This window comes from Kockiozyma suomiensis (genome assembly GCF_038497685.1).
Source record: "Kockiozyma suomiensis strain NRRL Y-17356 unplaced genomic scaffold V2V93scaffold_5, whole genome shotgun sequence".
Lineage (NCBI taxonomy): Eukaryota > Fungi > Ascomycota > Lipomycetes > Lipomycetales > Lipomycetaceae > Kockiozyma > Kockiozyma suomiensis.
In genome coordinates, this window is record NW_027117668.1 from 475,792 (window position 1) to 492,520 (window position 16,729).

The 16,729-nt window shown below is 43.2% G+C and overlaps 8 protein-coding genes across 8 annotated transcripts; 3 read left to right on the top strand and 5 right to left on the bottom strand.

The window, feature by feature from the left end:
* Window positions 1-68: 68 nt before the first annotated feature.
* V2V93DRAFT_334167 (Aspartate/glutamate/uridylate kinase) lies at window positions 69-2,234 on the bottom strand. Its single transcript, XM_066907699.1, has 3 exons — window positions 1,883-2,234; window positions 1,749-1,829; window positions 69-1,691 (listed from the first exon to the last, which is right to left on the bottom strand). The coding sequence occupies exons 1-3, from the start codon at window positions 2,068-2,070 to the stop codon at window positions 338-340; spliced, it is 1,623 nt and encodes a 540-aa protein (XP_066766559.1). The 5' UTR covers window positions 2,071-2,234; the 3' UTR covers window positions 69-337.
* A 109-nt stretch (window positions 2,235-2,343) lies between these two features.
* Window positions 2,344-5,097, top strand: V2V93DRAFT_367669 (uncharacterized protein). The gene is made up of 8 exons (XM_066909631.1): window positions 2,344-2,821; window positions 2,879-3,046; window positions 3,103-3,264; window positions 3,326-3,466; window positions 3,521-3,721; window positions 3,776-4,231; window positions 4,295-4,528; window positions 4,590-5,097. Exons 1-8 carry the CDS (start codon window positions 2,490-2,492, stop codon window positions 4,612-4,614), a joined length of 1,719 nt encoding a protein of 572 aa, XP_066766560.1. The 5' UTR covers window positions 2,344-2,489; the 3' UTR covers window positions 4,615-5,097.
* Window positions 5,098-5,125: 28 nt separating this feature from the next.
* Window positions 5,126-6,312, top strand: V2V93DRAFT_367672 (uncharacterized protein). Its single transcript, XM_066909632.1, has 3 exons — window positions 5,126-5,363; window positions 5,417-5,539; window positions 5,622-6,312. The coding sequence occupies exons 1-3, from the start codon at window positions 5,333-5,335 to the stop codon at window positions 6,176-6,178; spliced, it is 711 nt and encodes a 236-aa protein (XP_066766561.1). The 5' UTR covers window positions 5,126-5,332; the 3' UTR covers window positions 6,179-6,312.
* Window positions 6,280-7,998, bottom strand: V2V93DRAFT_367674 (P-loop containing nucleoside triphosphate hydrolase protein). The gene is made up of 4 exons (XM_066909633.1): window positions 7,759-7,998; window positions 7,603-7,696; window positions 7,475-7,546; window positions 6,280-7,415 (listed from the first exon to the last, which is right to left on the bottom strand). Exons 1-4 carry the CDS (start codon window positions 7,966-7,968, stop codon window positions 6,328-6,330), a joined length of 1,464 nt encoding a protein of 487 aa, XP_066766562.1. The 5' UTR covers window positions 7,969-7,998; the 3' UTR covers window positions 6,280-6,327.
* A 137-nt stretch (window positions 7,999-8,135) lies between these two features.
* On the top strand, window positions 8,136-9,805 carry V2V93DRAFT_385599 (Brix domain-containing protein). The gene is made up of 3 exons (XM_066912242.1): window positions 8,136-8,247; window positions 8,308-8,469; window positions 8,529-9,805. The coding sequence occupies exons 1-3, from the start codon at window positions 8,233-8,235 to the stop codon at window positions 9,627-9,629; spliced, it is 1,278 nt and encodes a 425-aa protein (XP_066766563.1). The 5' UTR covers window positions 8,136-8,232; the 3' UTR covers window positions 9,630-9,805.
* V2V93DRAFT_334178 (WD40-repeat-containing domain protein) lies at window positions 9,666-12,619 on the bottom strand. The gene is made up of 3 exons (XM_066907700.1): window positions 12,161-12,619; window positions 11,045-12,091; window positions 9,666-10,993 (listed from the first exon to the last, which is right to left on the bottom strand). The coding sequence occupies exons 1-3, from the start codon at window positions 12,332-12,334 to the stop codon at window positions 10,106-10,108; spliced, it is 2,109 nt and encodes a 702-aa protein (XP_066766564.1). The 5' UTR covers window positions 12,335-12,619; the 3' UTR covers window positions 9,666-10,105.
* Window positions 12,620-12,801: 182 nt separating this feature from the next.
* V2V93DRAFT_367681 (t-SNARE) lies at window positions 12,802-14,577 on the bottom strand. The gene is made up of 5 exons (XM_066909634.1): window positions 14,269-14,577; window positions 13,770-14,164; window positions 13,631-13,707; window positions 13,276-13,558; window positions 12,802-13,219 (listed from the first exon to the last, which is right to left on the bottom strand). Exons 1-5 carry the CDS (start codon window positions 14,295-14,297, stop codon window positions 13,164-13,166), a joined length of 840 nt encoding a protein of 279 aa, XP_066766565.1. The 5' UTR covers window positions 14,298-14,577; the 3' UTR covers window positions 12,802-13,163.
* Window positions 14,578-15,072: 495 nt separating this feature from the next.
* V2V93DRAFT_379538 (t-SNARE) lies at window positions 15,073-16,223 on the bottom strand (the record flags this gene model as incomplete). The annotated part of the gene is made up of 4 exons (XM_066912015.1): window positions 15,073-15,149; window positions 15,217-15,496; window positions 15,557-16,129; window positions 16,203-16,223. The coding sequence occupies 4 exons, from the start codon at window positions 16,221-16,223 to the stop codon at window positions 15,073-15,075; spliced, it is 951 nt and encodes a 316-aa protein (XP_066766566.1).
* Window positions 16,224-16,729: the final 506 nt, after the last annotated feature.

Below are 16,729 nucleotides of genomic sequence, written 5' to 3' on the forward strand. Positions count from 1 at the left end.
CAGGGTAACTTGGGACATAGAGGTTCCATTACATAATACAATTTATTATTACAGAAGATAGAAGACAATCAAAATCAAAAAGAAATTCGAAGACAATCATATTAATCTAATTATTTATTACAGGATATAACTTTTGTGACACGCCCCAACATCACACCAAAAATATTGATCAAAAATACAAAAATATCTGAATAAAAACACCCAGGAAATTAATCAGAGTGTTGCACCATACGGCACCATCCCAATTCAGCAGTTCTTGTGAAGACTCTTATGCACAGGTTTCCAAAACATGTAGTAAAACAAACATAAAAACAGAATTTCTTCTCAAAAAGGTCGTTTAATTAAGTAGATACGGTCTGCTGTCTAATAGATCTGGTACAGAGGGCTGACATAGAAGTTTTTGATGAAGCACATTTAGCGCTTTAAGAGAATCTTTTTCCTGGATGACACAAGAAATATTTATCTCGCTAGCACCCTGGCTGATCATTTCAATATTTATATCGGCTTCGGCAAGAGTGGAAAACATGCGACCTGCGATCCCGACCAATTGCTTCATCTGTTTTCCGACAAGACTAACAATAGTCATGCTACGGATGACGTCAACAGTGCCGAGACGCTTGATCTCTTCCACGGCTGAATAAAGATCTTGATCGCGCATTTCTGAATGAAGCGCCATGGAAACGTGGACTTCTGATGTGGAGATGAGGTCAACGACAATCTCATGCTTGTGCAAGATACCGAAAATTTCAGCCATGAAGCCATGCGAATGGAAACGCTTATTTGAGTGCACATTAAGAACAGATATATTCTGTTTAGTAGTAACAGCTGTTGGCTCTTTCTTCTTTGCGTGGAAGAAGCCAGAGGATATGCGCTCGAGCGCAGTGGGAGGATGAGGAGGAGTAACGTCGCCCTTGCGCGAGATGTTGTCAGGAAAAATAACTGTTCCGTCGCCCGAAGGATTTTCCACATTCTTAATGCGAATAGGGATATGAGCTCGAATAACCTGTTCCATCGTGAAAGGGTGGATAACTTCCGAGCCGTAATATGTCAATTCGGCGGCCTCGTCAGGGGTGATCATGGGAATTAGTCGAGCAGTCGGCACTTTCCGAGGGTCAGCTGTAAAAATACCATCTACTTCTTTCCATACTTGCAGCTCGTCAGCATTGACACCAACTGCTGCCAATGCTGCGCAGAGATCGGTATAGCCACGGCCGATGGCTTCCAGTAAGCCGCCAGGGACGACACCAAAATAGCCGGTAATAACGGGAACCTTGTCTTCGCATTCTTCAATTTTCTTTCCCAGCGCTGCAGCAATATGGTCGTAAAATGATTGGTCAATTCCGTTCTTTGTGTTGTACCCGATGGGTATGATATTGTCAAGATTGACATATTGAGCGGGAACGCCGCGGTCATTCAGAAGCGAGGCCATAAACAAACAGCTCAGCTTCTCACCAGCGCCTATAATGCTGTCTTTTGTACGGGGGCTAATTTCATCGATGATCTGGGCGGCACCTAGGAATCGTGCCAGTAGATCACATTCCTGATTGATCTTATTTTCGAGATCTTCTAATATGAATTGATCTTTGATAAGCTTGCGAGAGACGGAAATGTGATCTTCACGAATGACATTGACGACGTCGACATGTTGGTTCGAGCCCTTCTTGAGCGCATGGTCAGCTGCGTGTAGTAGCCTTATTAGATTAAATGTCAGTAATGAGAGCCGAATAGTCGAGGCAACGAATTATTACCGATTGGTTGTGCCTTCAGCCTTGGTATCAGTACTGCGCGCCGAGCAGACAATTGCTACTCTACAGTGTTTCGCGTATGCACTACAGCATTGATGTTAGCCAAAAAATAGAATAACTTGAAAAAAGTGACATACCCAACAATGTTGTCGACAATCTGAATAGGAAATTTTCCCACGCTGGTTCCACCAAACTTCTGAATAACCCAGCTTGTGCCATCTAATGTTTGGCTACTGGTCAGGCCATTTTTGTAGTTACAGCTTCGCTGACTTGCAGCAGACCCTGGCCTACTGCCGCCGTTAACCACGGCAGAAGGAAAAGGCATAGTGTCAACTAGAACAATCGCCTTAGCAAATAACTAGGTGATGAAAAAGCCTGTCTATATACAGAATATTGTATTATTGAGCTACTGCAAAGCCAAAGACAGGTGGATAGAGTGTATACACGTAACAATGAGTCTATCGTCGGTAATGTCGCGAAGAAAAACACTTAATGACTCAAAAAAATCAAATACCGATGGTACAAAACCCGAGCGGCTTGAGTCAGCATACGATTTTTGCAGTTTGCCATCGCTCAACTCGCAGTACGACGCTTTTGAAACAAGGTATCTGCAGTTTACAACTGCAATAGAACAGATTAGCATTTGTTTAGAATTCTTACTGTCGAAACTCAAGCAATTAGTCACTAGCTAGCTGGCTACCTGTATTAATTTCTGTTGGATTTTTTGTCTTGACAGTCTTGACAATGTCGTTTTCAGAAGAAGATCGTACTGGAGACGCCACCCCTCGCAATGGTGAGTCCTCTGATGTACGCTCTCACGCCGATAGCAATGGTAGCAAGAACTTATATTTGAGTCCTCGGTCAGAAAGATCCGACAGGTCACATTCAAAATCTAGTCACCATCGCCGGTCGTCTGTTGACAGCGATAGGACAGGACAGCGAGAAAGCGGTCATGAGAAAGACCGCGAACGTGAAAGATCTCGAGACAGACGTCGTAGAGAACGGTCCCGTGAGAGGCGTGATCGCGAGAGGGAACGAGACAGGCTCAAATCTCGCTCTAGGTCTCCCGGGCGAAGGTATCTATATGCATATGTTTGTCTTGACTGTCCTCATACTAACAAGTCCTGCTTTAGTGAGCGACGCCGACGAGACGATGACCGATACCGCCGCGATGAGGATGATCGTCGCGTTCGAGATCGGGAGGCTGAGCGCGAAAGGGAAAGAGAACGTCGCTCTCGTGATTCTGAAAGGGAACGACGTCCTCGTGGACCTGAAAGTCGACGGGATGACCGTAGAGCAAGGTAATTAAGTCAATTCCTGTGGCTTTCCTAGTTCCATTAACTAATATATATTGCAGTTCTCCGAAACTTTCAGAGGATGAGCGAGATCAGCGTACCATCTTTGTTCAGCAGCTTGCAGCACGTCTTCGGACAAAGGAACTGATTGCTTTTTTTGAGCAGGCGGGTCCAGTGCGCGACGCCCAAATCGTTAAAGACCGGGTTAGCGGAAGATCAAAAGGGTCAGTATATTTATTCAACACTAAATATTTCTGCTCAGCTTGCTCATTCTTAAGTTTTTAGCGTTGGATATGTCGAGTTTAGAAATATTGAATCAGTTCAGAAGGCTATTAACATGACCGGCCAGAAACTACTTGAAATTCCCGTAATTGTTCAGCTAACAGAAGCTGAGAAAAATAGGCTTGCTCGAGCCGAGTCTTCAGCGTATGTAATCTTATTATAACTGTGTCACTTTGTGTGTCTAAGTTTTCGTTTTAGTGCCTCTCAGCATGCTTTGGAGCAGCAACGACAGCAAATGGGAGGTTTACGGATCTACAATCGTTTGTATGTAGGCAATATTCACTTTGCGATTACTGAGCCCGACTTGAAGCAGATTTTTGAATCGTACGGTGCTGTCGATTTCGTTGTTTTACAAAAGGACGAAACTGGTGTTCGTTCAAAGGGGTTTGGTTTTGTTCAGTAAGTTGTTCTAAATACTTTGTTTGGCTTGAAAGGTACTAATTCAAACAATAGATTCGCGGACAGCGAGAGTGCTCAAAACGCTTTGGAACTAAATGGATTTAAATTAGGTGGCCGACCCATCAGAGTTGGTCTTGGAAACGAAAAGATCAATATCGAGCCCCCAGAGTCGCTTATCAAGCGCTTGGGTGGCGGACCTGGAGTAGAAATTCCTTCGTCATTGTCTGCTGCGTCGTCTGGTGCCATGAGTATGAGCATGGAATCTAGATCCCTTGGTGGGCATGCTCGCGACGATAAGAAACCTACTGGGGCGCTTGCCTCTGCCCTGGACGACTCTGAAGTAAATGGTGTTACGCTCAATTCTGTATCTAGAGAAAGTCTCATGAAGAAGCTTATGCGCGAAGAAGATGCACTACCTGTTCAGGAAGAGATCACAGCGTCGCGGAAACCGGCCGCGGGTGTGCAACCTTCGAGATGCATTGCCTTGAGTAATATGTTTGATCCCGCTGAGTAAGTACATTGCATTTGTTTAGTAGCTGGAGAATGGTTTTTTCTAACAATTTTAATATGTAGGGAAGAGGGATCAGATTGGGCCAAAGAACTAGAGGAAGACGTTAAAGCCGAGTGCGAGGAGAAGTATGGTAAAGTGGTCCACATTGCAGTGGAGCCGACATCTCAAGGCGAGATTTTTGTCAAATTTGCCGATATTAGTGGCGGAGACAAAGCTATTCTTGGTTTAAACGGTAGATACTTTGGCGGTCGCCAGATCAGTGCTACACCTGTGGTTGACATGGTGTATTCACTTCGGTAGGTTTAGTGGTTTTTTATCATGATATCTAAGGCTTGTACGCTAACTATGGTCATTTAGTTTCCCTCGATCTCGTAACGTGTGATCTGAGTCAGTGTCATTGGATAATATAATTAGGACCGTATGACTTATTTCTCTGTAAATTAGTCGTCCGCACACCTTGTGTTACCGACATTGTCTTTTTTCGCACTCTAGCTAAGCTCGGCTCATTTTCTCACCATCTATGAGGCAAATGCACTCTCAACGGAATTGAGCAGTCTTGTTTGCTCTTGTTAATCCCTTGTATCAAAATTTTACTTCTTTTTTCTTTAATCATTTGTTTTATATCTAGTGCTTTACGTCAACGATCATTCTTTTAATCTATCTAGGTCGAAGCGAGTAAAGTAGGAAATCGATCTGAGGAGATTGGTGCTGTGTCGTTGGCCAGCTCGGTTACCATAAGCCAGACGAAAAAAGTTTTGAACCTGATTTTCGTTAAAACTGATAGAATCTTAATTATTAAATTAGCAATTTTGAGCACATATATACTGTAAATATCGATAAGACGTAGAAGTGGTTAGTTAGAGATCCCTTGTAGGAAACTAGTCAGGCTGAATGCGGTTTAGCGGGACCGTGCTTTATTGTCTGGTTGACACTAAGCCGCTGATAAAACCGCAAGCGAGAATCATCCGTTTTGACCTTTTCGTGACATATTGCCATCAACTATTTTCATTTTTTAAACGACTGCAATTCCTTGGAACGACTGCAGTATATCCAACGAGAATATCTTTAACTGTTAGTTGTTTATTACAAAAGGGATTAAAATGTTTACTGGCATTGTGGAGATAATCGGGGGTATGTCATTAGTTATAATTGAACCGATAGGCACGTTACTAATGAAACTACAGATGTGAAGGAATTTGTCGAGCAGGACACTTCCGATATTGGAGGATACGGAAGTTCTATCGTTATCACCAATTGCGGGCTTATCTTGTCTGACATTCATCTTGGTGACAGTATTGCCGTCAATGGTAAGTTTATTCTGACTCTTGCAAGCTTTGATTATATTCGGGTAGCTCTCGGACTTGAAACTAATGTAATTGCATCATACAGGTACCTGCGTGACCGTTACCGACTTCAATTCAACAGATTTTAAAGTCGGTGTTGCTCCCGAGACCCTTCGACGCACCAACTTGGGCGAGCTACGCCCTGGCGACAAGGTAAACCTCGAGCGTGCTGTTGCGGGCCATGTGCGGTTCGGAGGACATTTTGTGCAAGGACACATTGACACCACGGCCGAGATCATGTCAATTACGCCTGATGGGAACGCAAAGACTTTCTGGTTTAAACCTAAGGATTCATCCATTTTGCGATTTGTTGTCGAGAAGGGATTTATTGCTGTCGATGGTGCTAGTCTGACCGTCATTGATGTCGACGAGGAAGTTCAGAAAGCATTCTCTGTCATGCTAATTTCGTATACTCAAGAGAAAATTGTCACTGCTAGTAAGCCTGTTGGTGCAACTGTTAATATTGAGGTTGATTTGATGGGAAAGCTTTTGGAGAAGCAGGTTACTCGGCAAATTGATAATTTGTTCAAGGGACAGCTGAATAACACTTTGGGAGATCTGGTTGACAAGGCCGTTGGAGATCGATTGAAGAACATTCGTTAACTAGGTATTGGGTAGCAAATGTTGTTTACAATACGATAGTCTTTTCGATAGTCTTTTCTTTATGAAAAAAAAACTGGAGCTAGGATATGTTGAATGAGTACTTAATAAGAGAGAAAAAAAACTTTAGTAATCTAGTCTACAACAGTATCTTAACTCTCCTCCCTATCCATATCATCATTATGTTTCCGCTTCTTTCCATGCGAAATGCCATCTGTCTTCCGCTTTCTTTGCTTGGCATGTAGCTGCTTCATCTCGTTAATAGCTTCGCGCTGAGCTTCGCCGACTCGCTCGCTCAGTAACATGACCGCCTCTTTATCAACAGAATATTCATCCAGCTTTTTTCCTAAAACTCCCTCTATACGTAAATAGAGCTCCAGATCATATTGTGTAACGAGTGACAAACTCTTTCCAGCTCGGCCTGCACGGGCTGTACGTCCAACACGATGGATATAAGCTTTCGAGTCAGTAGGAATATCGTAGTTTAGTACACAATCAACTAGAGGAATATCAAGACCACGCGCGGCTACGTCAGTAGCTACCAAGATTGATCGAGCTCCAGATTTGAATTTGTTAAGTGCGCCGAGACGAGAGGATTGCGTCATCTGGCCATGGAGCGGAATCGCCGGGAACCCGAGGCTGCGAAGGAGAATAGCCAGACGCTCAGTGTCATTGCAAGTGCGGGCAAAAATGATCATTGACTGGCCCGCCATTTCGTTGACAAGATAGACCAGATAGGTGTCTTTGTGCTTAAATGGAAAGAAGAGATAGGATTGTAAAAGAGTCTTCACTGTCTCGTATTTTGTCGAGACAGCGACTCGTACTGGGCTAGCAAGTGAGGCGCGTTGAAGCTTTTCTACCTTAGAAGTCATTGTAGCTGAAAATAGCAGTGTCCGTCGATCCGTAGGAATGAGTTGAAGAAGCTTATCAATAATTGGGCCGAAGTCCATATCAAGTAATCGGTCAGCCTCGTCCATCACAAGGTATTTCAATCCACGTAAACTGAACCCTTTAGTGTGCTCCAAGTGGTCCATCAAACGGCCAGGAGTCGCAACAATGACATGGGGTTTCTTTCCAAGAGCTACTGACTGCGACATCATGTCCATGCCGCCGACAATGACTGCGCATCGTAAACCAATAACAGATCCTAGCGACTCGAATTGCTCAGAAATCTGGTATGCCAACTCACGAGTAGGTGCAAGAACGCAGGCAAATAAAGGAGAAGGTTTTTCCCAAAGAGCTAGTGCTTTTTGTTAGACAAAAACCTCAGGGAGCCACGAAACAAATGTCATGTCATACCTTGCAAAATAGGAATTGCGAATGCAGCAGTCTTTCCACTTCCTGTCTGAGCCAATCCAATAACATCTCGCCCTGATCAGAAAAGTCAGTCACCAAATTTCATGTAAAACAAATAGATATAATCTCACCTTCTAGTGCCACTGGAATTGACTGTATCTGAATTGGTGTTGGCTTTTTGAATTTCATTGTTCGGCACGCTTCGCATATCGGCTCGATAACGCCCTGCGTCGTTCACAGAGTCAGCCCGTGCATCGAAAATTTCCTCAAAGAAAAAAAAAACGTACCAGTTCTTCAAACGATTCTACTTCTTTCTCAACGTTAGGCTCTTCTTTGATATCTTCGTCGCCATCATCATCTTCCTCCTCTTCCTTAACTAGCGACTCATCACCGCTCTCTTCTTCTTTATTTGGCTGAGGTGACTCCTTTTTAGCACGCTTCGTTTTCTTTTCTTTATCAGTCTTCGTGATTTTAAGCTTGCTATCCGTCTTCGCCATTTTGAGTCTGTTAACTTAAGCCACTGTACAATTTTCGCTAGTTGGGTGAGCTAAAAAAGGCGAAAGAAAAAAAACTCCCAACCGAGCCGCACGCAACGAGATTAAGGTTTTTAGATTTTTTTTCACTCTACCATTCCCAACTGAATTTTTTTCTTTAGCTAAAATATATCTCTTCGATCTTCTGTCAACGAGTTAATTTGGATACACAAATTGAATTGTTGATATATTACTCTACAGCAATATAAAAATTTAAGAAGAGCAGAAATGGTCAAGCGAAGAGTACGTAGTGAATCAGTTCTTGACACTATCAAATCAGCAATATCTAACAAGCCCTTCTAGACGAAGAACAGGACACATGTCGCCGTACCGAATCCAGTTGATGCTGGGATTCCTCAGTCGATGGTACTTCGAATTGGAGGTTCTAGTGTTGGCGTCAGTTTGTCGCAACTGGTACAAGATATGCGTATGGTGATGCAACCGCACACCGCTGTCAAGCTTCGAGTACGTTATTCTTTAGGTTAGATACTTCTGTTTTCAAAATTTACTTACAGAGAGTATAGGAACGCAAAGCGAATAAGCTTAAGGATTACCTTACAATGGCTGGTCCATTAGGTGTCTCACATCTCCTTCTATTTGCTAAATCATTATCCAATGAAACTACTCTTCGCATAGCTCACACTCCTCGCGGACCAACGATCCATTTCCGCGTTCAAAGCTATTCTCTTTGTAAAGATATCAGACGAGTTCAACGGCATCCGAGGACTTTGGGCCCAGAGGCGCTCGAATCTCCTCCCCTGCTGGTCCTAAACGGATTTCAACATCCCCCATCGGCAACTACAGCTACAGATAAAGCGCATCTTAAGCTCATGACTTCGATGTTCCAAAATATGTTTCCTGCAATCACTGCAAGTGCATCGGCAATAAAGAAAATTAAAAGAGTAATGCTTGTCAATTTTGATCAAGAGACTGGAGAACTCGACATCCGGCATTACTTGATCGCCACCAAGACTCTTTCCAAGCAAAGCAATCTATCTACTATTAAAAAAGAAATGAAGACTGAAGATGAAGAAAAAACTAACAGCAATGGTATTGATATGGCTGATTTTGAAGACGAGAATGATGACCGCGACAATGACTCTGCAGGTGAAAATTCAGACGCGGACGAAGACGAAGACGACTATGATGACGAAGCAGAAGATGAGGACAGATTTCTGCCTGCAGCTCCTTCTCCAGCCGCTCGTGCAAAACTTCAAAAGCTCTTGTTAGCTAAGAAGCGAATGTCTCGAAAGTTACCTCACCTAGGAGGCCGCAAAGATATCGCGGATTATCTCTTGAAGGACGATGCCGAAATGAGCGCGGTCACATCGGAATCCGAAGCCGAAGACGATGATATGTTCGACGGGTCAATCTTAAATAACAGATTATCCAAAAAGGCGAGTCGAACGGAACAAAAAGCAGTTAGATTAATCGAAGTTGGACCGAGAATGAAGTTGAAGCTAATCAAGATCCAAGAAGGCGTTTGCGACGGCGAAGTCTTGTATCATGCGTTTAGAAGTGCGGGCCCAGCACCCAAGAAGTCAAAGAAGAGTAAAAAAGACAAAAAGGAAAAGAAAAAGACATCGAAGAAAGAGGAAGGGGATGAAGAGATAAATCGGGAGTAGAATATTCAAAAGTTTGATTATTTGGTTATACCTTGCGCTGTTTATAAACAGCCATTGCAATGTGCATTTATTTGTTTTGTACAATAACTACTAGATTTGTTAAGCAATTTCTTTTTTCTGTGAGCGTAAATCTTGTAATCACATTAAATATCAATATATAGTACAAAAAAAACATATATGCAGCTGCAAAGGCGATCGAGTGCACACAGTTCCATAAGCGGAAAAAAGTGTTCACAGCTTGACAAAGTCAAAATGAGAATCTATTGACAAGACCGAAGCGCACGTTTGTAAACACAGACACAAGTAACATCCCGACTCCCTCAAAGCCAAGCAAATGAGATCAAACATGATACGCGAAAATAGGAGGAAAACAAAAAACCCAATAAAAGAAACCCCAACTTTTTGTAAGAGATATAAAACAAATGCGAGCAAGAGAATCTGCGCAGATATGCCATTCTTGTATGACTACTTCATATTCATTTATGTGCACCATTCACGGTAACCCCATTCCCATTGGCAACGACACCATTAAGTTTCAACACTTTAGCATTGCCTCTTGTAGTAGAAACCTCAGTGACGCTAGCACTATCATCTGAATCAACAGACAAGCCAGAGCGCTTACGCTTTGGCATTCGAAGAATGGGAATATCAAGGCTTAAATCGATAGTCGCCATCCAACTGGCACCCCACATCCACACGCGATTAGGCGCTTCGCTTTTCTCTATATACACACCGCAGCATTTGTCAACCAAATTGTGAAATTCGCTGGGAACTAGAGCAGAGTTGCGCCTTGACCAAGACGTGAGACCCTTTTCAGACACAGAAAATTGCAAGACTTTCATTTCAGCAGAAATTACGACTATTGTGTCGTTATCAGGACAGAATGTGATAGCTGAAGGAGACACGGGGATTTCTGGAAGCGTCCAGATCAGAGTTTGGGCAGCCCAGTCGAAAACATCAATGCGGCCAGAAAGAGTCGAAAGAACAAAGTAAGAGCCATCATCAGAAAATGCAATGTGATTGACGTTGTCGAGGTATGGCAATGCGGTTCTCAGTTTTTCCTCCTCATCATCGTCGAAAGAACGTAACGGGTTGTACGATAAATCAGTTAGCGATTGCGAAATTATTGCATAGACAAAGACCTCAGATTCGCTATTAACCATTAGGAGGTTCTGACTAACTGGATGGAACGCAAGTAAGCTGCAGCCTATGTCTGAAAGACCAGGCGCGCTGATCTTCTTGACTTTAAAGACCGAACCTTGCTTTGATGGAAGTAACAAAAAAAGTTTGACTTCTGAAGCCGTCGCGACAGCAAGATATCGAGCATCTGACGACAATGCAACATGTGTGATATTCTCATCGTTCTAAACCTCAATTAGCATCTATACATTTTTGGCACATAAAATCATACATACACTGAGAGTCAACGAAGCGACCAATCGCTTCACTTTCGATTCGCTATCTGCAGCATCGGGAAATTTCTGAAATTTCTGTAAAGCCCACACTTTGACCTGGTTATCAGTCCATAAGGCAATTAACCGCTTCGACCCAGTGAAATGCACATATTGTCTCTGAGGACAGACCGCAATCTTTCTAAATGCAGCGTCCATGAAGTGCTCGACAGAATTTATTACGATAGTCTTTTCTACGCCCCCAGATATAAGCCAATTAAGTGACTTTGACTCGTAAATGGCCAGGGCGCGAATATCCTGCGCATGAATTAACCGACTAGACATATTTGCCCATCGGCGCAGTTTACTGTCGACAATTGAATACTGAACAATCTTGCGATCAACTCCGGCGGAAAACACAGTGTCTGAAGTTAAGTTTCCGGCAAGACAGAGAACGTCGGCCTCGTGCACCTGGAATGACTGTAATAGTGAGAAATGGGTGGCTTCCCAAAATTTGACTGCTCCGGTTGAATCGCCTGAGACGATAGTTTTGCCGTTATTGAGCACGAACACAGCCCATACAAGAGTCTGCTCGCCTTGTGCTTTGTCAACACGCATCGTACCGACAATCCGTCCGACAGCTCGCTCGCTGGTAGCTTCGGTGCCGTTAGGCTCACCGACATCAGCAGCAGCAACAGCCGCCCAAACTCGAATTCGACCATCGGCACAGCCTCCAATTACCTGGGAGTTACCTCTCCATGCAATACTTAACACTCGAAACTTTTGTCGCTGCAGGATCCGTTGGTGTTCAAGAGATCCCTTGCCGCCCGAGATATCAATGATTTTTACTGATCCGTCGTCACAGCCAGCCGCAATTTTCGAACCGTCGGGAGAAATTGAGATTGACCAAACAATTCCCGCGTCGCAGTCATGATGCTGAAGTGGAAGACCAGTTTGGAGATCCCATTCTGTAACGGCTGTGGAACCACCAATTGAGAAGAGACGGAGGCCAGTGCTACCCACAGCCCACGCTAGACCTTCGATTGAACGATTTCTACCTCCTTTGATTGTCTAAAACCAAATAAAAAATTATTAGCTTCCTCAATTCACTCGATCTCAGTTATACCAAGTATAACATACGGTCTCATGAACCCAGTTTGCTCGTGGATTCCATATCTCAATATCACCATTTGCACGACCGACAGCTAACCGTAATGATTTAGGAGCGCTGTGCCCGGTCGACTGATGGCTGAATGCAAGAGCTGTTATAGCGTGCGTAGGATGGTCTAGAAATTTACACCGACGAAAGTCCATTGCGTAGTAAGAAATGCAAAGTAAAATAGATAAAATATGAGAAAAAGCTACTGCTGAAATGTATCGTGTTGCGCTTTATAGGTATAGAAACCGAAAAAGAACTAAGAAAAGCACTACACTATCTGACACTTTGAACGGTAGACAATTCCGGCGATTTGAGGCACGGAAATTGAATCCAAAAGCCCTTTTCTGGTTGACGTTCTATATATGCTCTTTGGCAGAAAAAAAAATTTATGGCAAGCAAGCAAAGTTCGCGAGTTGGGAGAAAAGCAAGGACCCTTACCCAGATACAAAAAGATTGGAATCTGACCCCAACCCCCGGTTTTCTCTAGTTCAGTTATTAGACAATATAACATACTCTTGAGAGAGATGAAAAGATATACTGCTGTGGATAAGATGGAAACAATCTGAAAAAACTTTGTTAACAGATTGGACTAGAGATCAGTTTTCCTACTAAGCACCCCATGTTAGGCAACCAGATATATATATATTAATTGCTATCTACTCTGTTTGCTCAAGTCATATATATATATATATGAAATCTACACCAACAGATTACCAACAAGAACGTAAAACTTAAAATAAGAAATCGCCCACATCACTCACAAATCCAAACACTTCACATTTGTCAAGCTCATTCACTCCAATCTGCAGGCTATACTCCATTTTCATATTCTTGAAAGAATATTTAGATCTACAGGCCCACCATTGGCATATTGAAAGGAATGAAAAATAAAACTTTCAGATAACAAGACAAAAGGAACAAAAAAATTTTAAACATACAGTAATACATCAAAATAATACACAATCCTGTCTGGCAGCTCTCCGTTTACCTCGAGCCAAAGACACCACCAAGAACTGCAGCCAAAATGACAACGATGAGAACTAAATCGAGTTAGCTAATGCCAAAAAGTTTAACCTATTCGTAAGATAATACATACTGACAATGATGAAGCAAATCCATCTTTTTCTTCTGGCATTCTTAGCGTGCTTAACCGCAACCCGAGTCTCTTCAACACCCTTATTCACTTCACGTTCAATGCGCTTCGTAGTTTGGTCAATAGCGACTACATCTTCGGCTTGAACCTCAACTAACTCTTCCATATCCTTGAACAGCTGAACGAGTTCTCCCAGAGTTCGCTCCATTTTCTGAATATCTTTGTGTCTATTTTGAACCTCGGTAAGGGCGGATCGAGCTTCACCGACACGATTAGAGTTGAGAAGCTACATATTATCGTTAGTAAAGATATTCCGCATTGTAGCAATCATATCACTCAGCGCAAAAACAGTACTTACAGCTTGAGAGAAAATTTGCGAGCCAGATTCGTCCTCAATAGCTGCGCGAACTTCTTCGTCAGATGCATCGGGCCGGACTATAATAACTGTCAGAAATCACAGGATAGTAACCCAATTGTAGTATGTTAGAGATAAATACCAATTCTGTATTGTCTCTCGGCTCGCTGCTTGTACTTGAGACCGTATGAAGCCTCAACGCTCTGGTATCGCTGAATAGAGTCCATAAATGTCTTCTTAACTGCATCCACCTGAACACGCTTAGTGCTATCACTGCGGCTTTTCGCCTCCATCGACTTGATTTTGTACTTGAGGGTATTGGACAGCTGCGAGGTTTCTGCGACGAGCGAATCAATCTGCTTCTGATTCCATGTATCCTGATCAACGTCAATCTCGTTAAGCGAGCGGTTGTGCAGTGATTCTATCCGAGCTACGTTGTTGTCAAACTGGCTGATTGTGTTCTTGATATCATCGATTTCGTTGAAGAACGAGGTCATGTCATCGCCGCCATTCAAGTTCGACATTTCGTAATTTTGGCTAATCAATAAAAAAAAACAGGTCAGTCCATTGCATAAGACAAACAGTGAGAGCCTTCTGACGACGAGATCTCAAAGAACGCAAGGGTGAAAACAGAAGCATACCCGTAGCCACCATTGTTATTGTAAGCCATGTTATAGGGCCTGTAGTAGACTCTGGGAGGTGGGCTGGAGTGAAAGAGAACAGTTAGCAGACTTTCTGGACCTGGTCACTTTTCACAACGGACAGCGTCGGCGCAGCGGCAAATTCGACAGTCGAAAAGTTGCAGCCAACGAGAGCATCTTCTCTGTTGTCATAAAGTAAAGCACGTTTAGACACATACCCGTGAGGAGAAGAGCAAGGGATGGGCAATAGCTATGTTATGACGATGAAGAAGGGGCACACGCGGTGTAGACCGGATTTCACGTCTGGCTGCGAATGAAGAAGACTCGGACGTCAAAGCCACTCTTGTTCCAAATGCGGAAACACCTAACCCTTACTGCGCCTTAAGATCGCGTCGGGACTCCCACCAAAGCCGGCCACTCCGACGCGTCGATATAGACACTCTCTAAAATGCGCCGAATTAGCCTGCTCGGATCATGAGACAGAAGATGCAATATTCTGTTTTACTGTATTTAAGCTTGAGCGCGTATTGCTGACCTAACGGAACCGCAGTTTAACAGTTGCAGTCGCATGGTTTCAAAAGTATATTCCTCAACGTGTGTCGCATTTTCCAGCAGTCCCCTCTAAAAAAACAAGATGAAAACAAAAAAAAGAAAAAACAAGCAGATCATATATAATATCGTCATAAAAAGCCCAGACAATAGCTCTCTCTAACTTGGGCTACCTTCATTGATGCTGTATATTCTTCAAATGTGTATTGCGGCATATCAGATAATGAAAAAGCATACAGTTCAATATCTTGATCTTTAATTATCATCACTCTTGCCATTATGTGAAAAATGTACGCCGAGTACAACTGCAATAATTACAATAATGATCAAAACTATTAGAGATGTTAGCTAGTCCCGTAGAAGAGATGATATACGAAAATAATAATAATGGCCATTTACCTATTGCCAAGCAAATGAATTTCTTCTTGCGAGCACTACGAGCGCTATTTCTTGCCCGAATCACATGGCTCTTACCGACTTCGACCTCTTCTTGCGCCGCGAATTGTTTATCTTCGACCTCCTCGAGGTCATCTCCTTGAATTTCGACCTGTTCCATAAGTTGCTCCATGAGGATGGCAACTTCTTTCATCGTCTGTTCGATTCTGAATATCTCTTGCTGCCGTTGTCTAACTTCCTCAAGAACTGTTCGCGCTCTCCCTGTCCTATCAGAAGAGAGTAACTATATGGAATCAATTAGATTTTACTAATCTATATGAGGAAAAACTCAGAACGATCATACTGCTTGAGTAAAGACTTGACCTTGTCCATTATTATCGACAGCTTCTCTAATCTGCTCATCAGTGGCATCAGGTTGCACTATGCGATACTGTCGCTCAACATTTACCCGAATTCGTTGCTGGAAAGTAGACTCAGTCATATGGTAGTTCTGTAAAGAGTCAAGAAACATTTTTTTTATCGCGGCGACTTGTAAAGCCTTGGTTGAGTCTCGCATTGATCGGCTCTCGAGCGATCGAATGCTATCCTTCAGTTGTCTAGCCATTGACGCAGATCGTGCGGTCAACGCATCAATTTCACGCTGCATCTCGATGGCTTCAGATATATTTCCGGATATTTCAAACATCTGACGCTGCATTCCCTCAACTTTTGCCGTCTGTGCTTCAAAGACAACAATGCTCTGCTTGAGTTCGTCGATATCGGCGAAGAAACGGTTGAGGTCGAGCTCAGCCTGTGATACTGCGCCCGAAACGTCGTCCATTTCGTAGCCTGCTTGATCATCGTAAGGATCCCTTCGGCTGCTGTAGTTGTCGTAGCCGCGATAGGCAGGCGGTGGAGGAGCATGTCGTACCAGGTTCTGTAGCAGCTCTTGTTAACTAAAATTCATTCACAGATGTATAGTTGAGAGTTATGTATATAACAAAGTTTACCTCATATGCTTCGTCCGCCATGGCTGTATTCGAAATAAAGCAAGCAATTGAATAGCTTGAAGAGAGATAGCGAATTAAGGAAGAGTTGGCTGGTAATGAAAGGGGCTCAGTGGGATCTACGTTGATCTAGCGGCGAAATTTCTAAGCGCGGTGGCTCTGGCGTCGAGTCACAAACAAAATGCATTGAGTGCCCCGGTGCCACCACTCTTTCATATTTTATGAATTCTAATCAAAGGATCCATAGGCTGGTCTTCAGAATACATTTACGCAAAAGAATAAGCGCTACCCGACTCGGGCGCACTTCTTGCTACAGTAGGATATTGTTATCTTTAGTGCGGCCATAAATCACACGCGTCGCGTCAACTTTTGTTACTCAGCCGCTGCTAAAAACAGAATTGTAATTGGAATATTGTGATGTATATTTTCATTGTTAATTGTGCAGTAAAACTCCTCGCATTACCCAAATATATCCAGTTCTTAGTCCAAAGTGTAGTAACAGGTAGAACGATGATCATGAATGTAGCAAA